Below are 11,683 nucleotides of genomic sequence, written 5' to 3' on the forward strand. Positions count from 1 at the left end.
AGTGTCAAGTGACAGGCTGACTTCCTTGTTAGAGATTAATATAGCTTGTGACTTAAAATTGAAGCCAATGCTTATTCACCATTCCAAAAGTCATAGGGCCCTTAAGAAGTACACAAAATCTACTCTACCTGTGCTCTATAAATGAAACAATAAAGCCTGGAGGGCAGCACATCGCTTTACAGTGTGGTTTCTGACTATTTTAAGCCCATTGCTGTGATCTACTGTTCAGAGAAAAAACTTTTTTTTCAAAATATGATTACTCAGCAATGTTGCACCTGGTCACTCAAGAACTCTGATGGAGATGTAAAACAAGATTAATTTGTTTTTAATGCCTGCTAACACAACATCCTTTCTGCAGTCCAAGGATCAAGGAGTCATTTTGACTTTCATGTCTTATTGTTTAAGAAACACATTTTGTAAGGTTATGGCTGCCATCGATAGTGATTCCTCTGATGGATCTGGGCAAAGGAAACTGAAAATCTTCTGGAAAGGATTCTCCATTCTGGAGGCCATTAATAACATTTGTGATTCTTGGGAAGATGTCAAAATATCAACACTAGCAGGAGTTTGGAAAACATGGATCCCAACCTTCAAGGGATCCACAAGTCTGAGGGGTTCAAGATTACAGTGGAGGAATAACTGCAGATGTGGTGGAAACAGCAAGAGAACTGGAATTAGAAGTAGGGCCTGAAGGTGGGACTGAGTTGTTACAACTTTATGATCAGAATTTAATGGATGAGGAGCTGCTTCTCATGGATGAGCAAAGCAAGTGGTTTCTTGAGATAAAATCTACTCTTGGTAAAGATGCTGTGAAGACTGTTGAAATGAGAGCTAAGAATTTAGAATATTACGTGAACTTAGTTGAAACGGCAGTGGCAGAGTTTTTGAGGACTGACTACAATTTTGAAGGAAGCTCTACTGTGGATAAAATGCTATGGAACAGGATTGCATGCTACAGAGAAATTGTTTGTGTAAGGAAGGATCAAATGATGTGACAAACTCCATTGTTGTCTCATTTTAAGAAATTGCCACCTAATATTCAGCAGCTGCCATCCTTATCAGTCAGCAATCATCAACATGGAGGCAATACTTTCCTCCAGCAATAAAATATGACTCACTGAAGGCTCAGGTGATGCTTCACAGTTTTTCCAAATAAAATATTTTTAACTAAGGTATGTACATTGTTTCTTAAAGACATAATGCTATTGCACACCTAATAGACTATAGTATAAATGTAACTCTTACATGCATTGGGAAACCACAAAAAATGTGATTTGTTTTATTGTGATATTCACTTTATTAGAGTAGTCTTGAACCAAACCCACAATATCTCTGAGGTATGCCAGTACTGGGTTTTATACCTCTGAACAGGGAGTTGAAATGGGATATTTGGTTATTTTTTTTCAAGCATGTAAGCTCTGTGGAATAAGTGGGATTTATGCAGAGTGACCGTATTCCCCAGGATGCCTGAGACATTTGGTCCAACTCTGCTATCAGATAAAAAGCCTCACTGGGGGATGTCACAGCTCAGGGATAAAGCACCTACCCAGCATGCACGAGGTCTTGGGTTCAATCCCCACTACCTCCAGAGGTTAAAAAATTAATAAATAAACCTAATTACCTCCCCCAAAAAATAAAAAGGAAAAGAAAAATTTAAAAAGCCTCACTACAGAATGAAATGGACCCAGGGTGAATGGAAGTGGACTGGTCATTTCTAAGTTACCTCCAAGTCCTAAAATCCCATGCTTTGATGATTCTAAGTACAGAGGCAAAAAGAGGTTGTTTTAAAATTTTTACCTAAGGAAATTTTGACTTCCTTGTTTCTCAGACTATAGATGAGAGGTTTTAACATGGGGATGACCCCTGCATAAAACACAGACACCACTTTGTCTTTGTCCATCACATAGCTGGAGCTGGGTTGCAGATACATGAACAGGATTGTGCCAAAAAAGATGGTGACCACCATCAAGTGGGAAGCACAGGTGGAGAAGGCTTCGTACCTCCTGTTCACTGGATGGATCCTCAAGATGGCCATGAGGATGTAGAGATAAGAAGTGAGAATAGTCAGGAGGCAGCTCTCAGTTCATTAAAACTGGAAAAAGCAAAAATGAGAACTTCATGGACATGTGTGTCAGAACAAGAGAGTTTCAGGACAGGTGGAACGTCACAGAAAAAGTGGTTGATGACATTTGAGTGGCAGAAAGACAGTTGGAAGGTAAGGCCAGTGTGAATGGCGGCATTTATAAAGCCTGCAAAATATGTGGCCAATACCAGCATGATATTAAGATGGGGGGACATAGTGACTGTGTAAAAAAGAGGCTAGCAGATGGCCACATAACAGTCATAGGCCATCACGGTCAACAGGAAGCCCTCAATGCCAGCAAAAGAACCAAAAAAGAAGAACTGAGTGGCACATTCATTGAATGAAATGACTGGGATGTCCACCCAGAAATTTACTAGCCTATTAGGGGCAATGACAGAAGAATAACAGAAGTCAACAAGGGGCAGATTGCTGAGGAAAAAGTACATGGACGTGTGGAGATTTGAGTCAATCTTGATTAACAGGATCATGCCAAGATTTCCAAGCACAGTGATCATATAGATGACTAGAAATACCATAAAAAGAAGAAACTGTAGGTCTGAATGATTACTGAATCCCCAGAGAATAAATTTAGTCACTGTTGAATGGTTGCTCATACTTTTGTCTCTGAATAGATGATTCATTTGCTGAGATAAGAAACCAAGGAAATAAATTACACAAAAATATCAGGGGAATCAAACAGCTTGTTTTTTGCTGTAGGTAAGGTTATTTCCAAGATGTCCTAAGAACATGAAAAAACCTCTTTTCTTTTTTACTATCAAAAAACAACAACAAAACAAGGTAACTAAACACTAAAGTAACTTACTTTATTTAAAAGTGAATATTTATGCTCATGTTTGTGTGAAGGCTTTGATAGTCTATCTTTCTATATCCTAACCTACTCCTCAAATTTTATCTCCTCCCCTCTTGATCATACTACCTTCACTACCTGTCATCCAATTCCTCTGCATTCCTCTTGCAATTAAATGTATGATACAGTTGAATAGACCTGCTGTATCCAGTTCTATTTTTCCTGTTTTCTCCTAAACCCACTCTAATCAGGCTTTCATCCCATCACTCCACAGAAACTGATCTCTTCAAAGTCATCAGGAGTCTTTATGTTGCCAAACCCAGTGGTCAATTCTCAGCCATCATTTTGATCTATCCATAACATTGGGCAGAGGTGATGGCTAACTACACCTTGAAAAAGTTCCTTCTTTTCCAGGACACCAGACTCTGAGTGTCCCTCTTACCATGTGGTTGTTCCTTCTCAGTCTTCATTTATTCCTCTTCTTTTCTCTGACTCTTAAGGTTGGAGTCACTCAGAACTCACATCTTGACCCTCTTCTCTGTCCTGCTTACACTCTACCTTGTTGATCTTACTCAGTCTCATGACTTTAAATTCTGCCTACGTACTTACAACTCCTGAATGTACGTATTTAACCCTGACCTCTTTTCCAAACTCAACTTACAATTTAGTTGCTTACTCATGTCTCCACATTAATATTGAATAGTGGCTCAACATGACCCAAATCTGATTTGCTCATGACCTCCTTAAATGTATTCCAAGTATAGCATTCCCTGTCTCAAGCCAGTGACAGCTCTCCACTCATATTTGTCCAAATAAAATTAAATATAAATAAATAAATACTAGAGAAATCATTCTTTCTTCTTTCCCACACACTCTATAACCAGTCTCTAAGATAATTATATTGTCCCTACCTTGAAGATATCTATATCAAGAATCCAACAACCTCCTACCACCTCCATTCCTATCGTGAAGGCTCAAGCCAACATCATCTTCCACCTACATAACTACAATAGTCTTTTGACTGATCTTTCTATCCCTAAACTTGGCTAAAATATTATCCTGTAAAATACCACTTTTAAAAATTTACAGCCATTTTATAAAGCTCTACTTTATGCATAATATACAAATACAATTTTTATATGTAACAAACATATAAATTGACATAAATGGAATATTAGCCTATACGATATATATGATCCTATATGTATGTGTATGTGTATACATATGTGTTTGTGTATATGTAGATAAAGGCTGAAAATTGCAGTCATTTTCTCAACGGGTGCATAAAAAGCATAAAATAATTTGCTCTTACACGCACACATGCCAGGTATTTTGGCGCTCCTTCTGCACAAAATTAATTAAATTTTCCTGCTTTATACACACACACAAATTCATACCACATATACATATATTCGCACACATATGCATGTATTCATATATGTATGTGTATGCACATGTTGAATATTTGAAAAAAAATCATCTGTTATTAGTCATCCTAAATTTCTCTCTGCTAAAAAAATCCAGGTTAGTTCAGTTGATACTATTAAATTCAGTGTTTCAAACATATTGCAATTAAGATATTTAATCTTAATTACTTGAATGTTTTTTGAGTCCTCCTGGAAAATTCTATACCTCAACACTTTGAAATAAATTAAATCATCTTACCTTTTGTCCTTAAAACAATATTCCCAAAGTAGTGGTGTCTATTTAGTTTAGTTTTATTTTTTGGGTATTGGAGGAATACAAGTTTTCTTCCTTACAATGTGAAATTCATAGCTTTGATGAAAATGGAAGTGGCATCACATATTCAGCTGTGGTAGAATTAAGGCATAGTTATGAAATTAAGCATGAGTAAAAGGAGTAGAAAAAATGCTGCTTCTGAATCTGAGGCAGAAGGTCAGCCTATTAAGTTTGTGACAATGCTCTTGAGATTTAATCATCTCTGCAAAACAGGAAAAAGTCTGAAGCTTGAAATGTGCTAATCCAAAATTAAGACATTCATTTATTTTTCACTCAGATAATTGAACTACATTCTCCTCAATGAACCATCTATACTCTGGGGAGTAACTTAGGCATTGAGAGAAATACAAAATCACTTTTACAGTCTTGAACCTCCATTGTGCACAACATTGAATTAAATGGTACAGGATTGATTAGATCCTGCCTCTAAATTTCAGAATTGCACTTAAAATAAAATGTCTACTCCTTTCTATTAGAATATAATTCACATCGCACTCATTAATTCATTCAACAAATGTTTAGTGAATGTGTTTTATGTAGCAGAAGCATCCTTGGTATTGATAGAGTAGTCAACAAAGTCAATCTTGTTTATTTCTTCATGCAGTTTTCAGTCTGGGGTGGGGGAAAACAGCTATTACAAAGTGATATGAAAAAAATAAAGTCCAAGGCCTATTTATCAGCTTTCTTTATTATTCCTTTTGTAAACCAAACAGGGTCTTGCCTCAGGGCCTTTGTATTCACTGTAATTATACATGTAAGGCTCTTCCACAGACATTCATGTGATGCTCACCCTACTCAGGCCTTGCTCAAGTATCATTTCCACAGTGAGCTCATCTCTGACACAACCAGTCCCTATTCTCTTGCCTGCTTTAACTTCTTTAAAGCACCACTCACATCCATGTCACACACACACACACACATAAATGCCTATGCACACATAAACACAAATTAAGTACAATAATGTCTTCCTCATTTGAATACAGGTTTCATGAAATGAGAAACTTTGTTTTCTCACCTGTATATCTTCAGTTTGTATTACATGCTGATTTTTCCACTAATAGTTTGTTGTTGTTGTTGTTGTTGAGTGGAGTGGGGAGGTGTCTGGATCAAGGTGGCAGAGTAGGAAGATGCTGAGCTCACATCCTTCCACAGACACACCAAAACTACAACCACAGCAAAACACCTGTCTCTGAGAACGACCCGAAGACCAACAGAGCAGACTGCCTACAACTAAGGATATGGAGAAAAGGCTACATGGAGATGGGTGGAAATGGCAGAGTCATGGTCTGGTCAGAACCCACACTCTGGTGTGGAGACCCAGAAGCAGGAGTGACATCACAACCTCAAAGGTCCAGTCTGAGGGGTGAGGGGTCTGGGACTTACATCTGGCTCCCCAGCATGGGGGCCCTACACTAGGAAGATGAGCCACCATAACATCTGTCTTTGAAAACCAGCAGGGCTGAGGTCTGGGAGAGCCAGAGAGCTGTGGGAAACTGAAATTTCATTCTTGAAGGGCTTGCAACAAACTCACTACTAAGTCCCAGTACAGAGGCAGCAGCTTGAAAAGTGTCGGAGACACATGAGAAGAAGATCCATTGATTAATTTTACAATATGTGCCAGAGGGGCAGGGATCTAGTGAAACTTTCCCTAGTAATGAAAGTGCTAGTTGGCACCTATTTTTTTTCTCTCCCTCCACCTACCTGGCTCAGTGCTGGCAGGACTGTTTCTGTCACTCTCCATCAACCTAACCAACAACACACACCCTTCCCCAGCATTCTCCTGAGGACCAGCTCACTCAAGCCCCCTACCATGGACAGGTTCTCTAATCCAGCTTCTGTTCCACCCCAGCTTGCAGGCAGCCCCATCCAGTACTAACACCCTTCTTGGCTCCCATCCTGTCTCACCCACAGGTAACCCCACCCAGCACTGGCTCCCACCCAAAGATCAGCAATAGAAATTGGAATACTAAGGGTTTTCTCTAACTGCACTAAGTAGCTTAAGCGGAGGACATGGAGAAGTTAACGAGTAAGTTTAACTGGTTGGGATTCAATCAGATACATACATGAAGAAAATGTAGAACCATGGAATGGAAAGAGATTGAGAATGAGTCATTATATAATGGACCATGGAATCTCAGTTGGGCAATCAATGAAATGTGGATATAGGAATAATGACAAAATATCACCTTTTTCTTTTTTAGGTTGGTGAATAAGAAACATTTAAAGGATAGATATTATACTGGAAGAGTTAGAATAAAAGGGAGCAGGGAGGAAGGTGCCAGCCATGATAGTTTTGAATATCTTTGAGAGAAACCATGGTTAGTAGTTGACAGAGGAAGCTGTAGGGAGACCAGAAAACTGTTCTGGGTGGATAGGATGAGTTATCTCTTCCTTTGTATTCTCTCAGAAGTTTTTCAGGGATGAGGTGGTCTTACCTGGAGCATGTGGCGCACTAGTGTTCTCTGCTCTTGTCTTCTGTAGATAGTGGGGTGAACAGAAATAGGAAATAGACATTTACCTGATTCCAAATCATTATTTAGTCCTTCTTCAGTATGCCATACTATCAAAGAAGTCTTTTTTTTCCCATTGCTGTAAGATTGACAGCCCCCAGCTTTATAATAATAAGCTATAGATAGATAAGTTAATTTGATAAATGTTTATTGAAAACTATCTAAACTTTGACAAGGCTAGACATAAAATTTTAAAGTACTTTAACTTTGAGATCACTACCCTCAAAATATTCCAATTCACAAAGTCAGTAAAATATTCCCCTGCTATTGGTGTGGTATCCATGTTACTATAAGACCCAGTAACACTCTTTCTTGTGTATTGTTTGGTACTCCTGACATTCATGTGAGGGGAATAGTGTCACTATTTATAATGGATGCTGAGATACAGTGTCCAGATTTGCCTTTCAGGGTTGAAGTATTTATTCCCCCAGCTTCTAAGTGTATTGGCAACTGATATCTCACAGCTGAGTTCCACTCAGAGTAATCTTTGCTGCATGGAATTGTCATGCCCAAGACTGTACCCCCTTCCAGTGGGGGACCCGTATCCAAAACTGGTCATTGTGGCATTACAAATACCTGGCCCCTTTTTGACAATTTGGAATATATCTAAAGGATCATCTCAACCCCAGAGTTCTATGTGGAATTGGCTAGGTACTCTGTTGTGACTTCATCACAATTCAACTTCTACCCAACCCTGATTTTCCTACTCCCTTACACATACTATTCCTGGGAACACTTTCCAATCAACTCCCTGCATGCAAGTATCTGTCTCACAGTCTGTTTGCCCAGGTCCCAATCAAAGACACCAATATTTGTAAATAACAAAACTGAGAGTGAAAAAAGCCAAATATTGGCATTGAGACTTAGGCCCAGGTCAGCCAATTCCAAGTATTGATACTTTACCAGACACCGTGTCCCCCACTATGTTGATTCATCCTATAAGCCCATGAATACACATTTAAGACACCAAGAGATTAAGAAGCATACCTCACTTTAAACAATCTACCTTAACACAGAAAAACAGCTTAAGCAATCTGACGATACAATTAATATGAAAACATATTTTCTTCTACGTAACAAGGTGATGTGTAATATGGCTTTACAGTATCTGTTTCTGTAAGATCTTCTGAAGGGCCCCTTTCACATCCTTATTTTTCAAACTGTAGATTAGAGGATTTAGCATAGGGGTCACTACTGTATAAAAGACAGAGACAATCTTGTCCTGCTCCATTGAGTAGCTAGATGTAGGGCGCAAGTACATGAAGAGAATTGTCCCAAAGAATATGGTGACAGCCATGAGGTGAGAGGCACAGGTGGAGAAGGCTTTCTGCCTACCCTCTAATGAGGGCATCCTCAAGATGGCAATGAGGATACACAGGTAGGAAACAAGGACAATCACAACACAACTGATGACATTAAAACTGGAGAAAGCCATGGTCACGATGCCATTGATGTGGGTGTCAGAGCAAGAGAGTTTGAGCAGGGGTGGAGAGTCACAGTAGAAGTGGTTGATCTTACTGGAGCCACAAAAGGATAATCTAAAAGTTATTCCCGTGTGTATGGCTGCATTCCCAAAGCCTGCTAGGAATGAGGTAGTCACTAGCAAGGAGCAGATTCTCCCAGACATGAGAACTGGATACAGCAGAGGGTTCCAAATGGCTGCATAGCGGTCATATGCCATCATGGCTAACAGGAAGCATTCAGTCCCCAAGAAGGAGCCAAAGAAGTAAAACTGGGCAGCACATCCATTAAAAGAAATAGTCTTATTTTCAGACATGAGGTTCACAAGCATCTTAGGAGTAACAGAAGAAGAGTAAGAGGCATCAACAAAGGAGAGGCTGCTGAGAAAGAAGTACATGGGGGTGTGGAGACAGGGATCAATCTTAATTAGCACAATCATCCCCAAATTACCCACCATGGTTGCCGTGTAGATGAACAGAAACAATCCAAAGAGGACAACTTGTAGATCTGGATTGTCTGAGAGTCCTAAGAGGATAAATTCTGTCACTTCTGTTTGATTCTCACCTTGGATCTCTTTCATATGCCTGATCATCTGAGCTGCAGTAAGAGAGAAGATGGAACATGGCATTTGGTCAGATGGATACATGACAGAGCTATAAACATCATTTTACTGGTATGTACACATGCAAATTCTAACAGAAGAGAGCAAAGTGAAAAACTTACTATGAAGTGTGTTGGACTTGATGCCAAGTCAAAAGACATGAAAAGACAGTTGAGTTCTAGGTTTGTTGCACACTAAGAAATGACCTTGACATGAGTGACTTAATATCCATTAACCAAGGTCACTTCTGGCATTAACTATTTATTGGGTAATTGCAGGAACTTATCCTTTAGATGCATCATTATTTATGATAAATAAATTAAGTGATATATTAATATACCATTTAGACACAACTTCTAGAAAAAAAAAGATCAAAATGTATTCAGGCCACTGATTATTCCTCCACACTACTAATGGAATGTATACAAAATATTGAAAGTTAGTAAAATTAATAAACATCACTAAACAATAATAAGTCACTAAACTAAATAATAATAATAATAATAATAATTAATAATAATAATAATAATAATAATAATAATAAAGAAGTTTGAACTTCCTGGGCCTGGGAGAAATTTTAAAAACTGAAGTCCAAGCCAGAAGACAGTTCCCATACAGCTAGCATGGCTCTGACCCTACCCTAATTTCCCAGTATCAGCATTTACAGAAAAAAAAAAGTTAAATAAATATTGAGCATTTTGGATAGTTGCCTTCAATATCTAGAGAATCAAGTTGTAAGAATGAGTAGACATCCCACATGAAAGTAATAGATCAGATACAGCAATGAAAACTCCTACGTAACACCCAGATTCACAGAATCACCACAGAACCAGAACACATCACCACCAGCATGTGGAATATTCCACTGTATTCATTCTGGGGAATAATTTTACACTAGGTTGTCTAACTGGAACTAAAATTCACCCCTTGCAGAGTGTAATGAAGTGAAATCATGGACTAAAGAAAAAAGAAAGATACAAGGAAAAAGATGAAAGAATGAAAGAAAGAAAGGATGGAGGGAGGAAAGGAGGGAGGAGGGAGAAAAGAAGGAAGGAAGGAAGGAAGGAAGGAAGGAAGGAAGGAAGGAAGGAAGGAAGGAAGGAAGGAAGGAAGGAAAATCAAAATAGATGTCCAGCTTAGATCTCTCAAGTAAAATTTAGGCAACAGCTCCAGGGGAGTTCTTCTCCATTTCCAGCCTAACTCCCTACCTCAATGACCTCAAATTATTAAACAGTAGATAAAATGGTGCTAATCTAGCTGCCAAATTATAGCTTAAAGTATTAAATCATTTATCATTTACAGCAGGAATTTATTTGATACTGTCTCAAATTTAAATGTGGGATCAAAGTAACCCACTATGTGGGCTAACATCGGAGCTAAAGGATCTACTGAGCACAGTTGGGGCGAAGGCTCACAGACACTGCCACACACAGAAGTGCCTATCCGCACTCTGCTCCACCTGCTTCCCCCTTGGGTAGGGGCTAAGTGCCCTCACCAGCAACAGAACCTGGCATGTTTGTACAGTGTTACAGTACTTTTCAAAGTGTCATTGCACTCATTATCTAATCTAGGCCTCACCACAGACCAGTGAGGGGGATACACATGGGTCCAGGAGTGTTAATAAGATGACCTTCTGTTAGGGGAGGTCAATGAAGTAGAGGAGCGAATCAGCGGTGAACCCTGGGTGTCTATTATTTTTAACATTTTTTATTGATTTATAATCATTTTACAATGTTGTGTCAAATTCCAGTGTTCAGCACAATTTCTCAGTCATACATGGACATATACACACTCATTGTCACATTTTTTTCTCTGTGAGCTACCATAACATTTTGAACCCTGGGTGTCTTGATGCCACATTATTTGTTCCCCAACACTACCTTGTCTCCCTTCAGATTTCCCTGGACAGAGGTGCAGCCTAGTCCTCTTCCTTGGAAAACGCTTGCTGTTTGAATTTCAAAGAAGAGCAGAAAGAATTAGAAAAAAGGAATAGATCTTTTCCTCTCATCTTCAACCAGAAAATTTCCCTCTGAGTACCTTTCTCTCAGAAATAGTAAAAAGAATAAAATGCCCCAGACATTGCTTGTGTGCTAGACACACAAAGAAAGGCGAAGATGGGTAACAATAACAAGTACTGAACTGTGCTGAGCATTTCCCATGTTCCATAATCACCATGTTAAGTATTCTTCCTGCACTGTTTTATTTAAATCCTATGAGATAAGCAGTGTTGTAGTCCTCTTTGTGCACATGGGAGATGGGAGGCACAAAAGATTGGTGACCTTTGCCCAAAGTCCCAGAGATCACCTACAGATGTATAGCCAGCCAATGCAACACTTGAGGTGATTTATAAGGACCCCATCAGTGATGGATGTGAGCACTAATGCACAGAGCAATGGATATTGTAATTCTCAGAACCTTATTGATGCACTAGAACACACTTAGTTACACTGGGAGAAATCCATACACCTCCTGAAGAGAAA

The 11,683-nt window shown here is 39.0% G+C and overlaps 1 protein-coding gene and 1 pseudogene across 1 annotated transcript; both read right to left on the reverse strand.

Annotated features, from left to right (window-relative positions):
• Positions 1-1,756: 1,756 nt before the first annotated feature.
• On the reverse strand, positions 1,757-2,697 carry LOC140694348 (olfactory receptor 5AP2-like; annotated as a pseudogene).
• Positions 2,698-8,240: 5,543 nt separating this feature from the next.
• On the reverse strand, positions 8,241-9,194 carry LOC140694518 (olfactory receptor 5AP2-like). Its single transcript, XM_072957726.1, has one exon. The coding sequence runs from the start codon at positions 9,192-9,194 to the stop codon at positions 8,241-8,243; it is 954 nt and encodes a 317-aa protein (XP_072813827.1).
• Between the last annotated feature and the right edge of the window lie 2,489 nt (positions 9,195-11,683).

Source organism: Vicugna pacos, unplaced genomic scaffold, assembly GCF_048564905.1.
Source record: "Vicugna pacos unplaced genomic scaffold, VicPac4 scaffold_21, whole genome shotgun sequence".
NCBI lineage: Eukaryota > Metazoa > Chordata > Mammalia > Artiodactyla > Camelidae > Vicugna > Vicugna pacos.

What these genes read in the sequence shown, in the direction of transcription:
- LOC140694518 (XM_072957726.1), bottom strand. Translation starts at nt 9,194, where the DNA reads ATGATCAGGCATATGAAAGAGATCCAAGGTGAGAATCAAACAGAAGTG.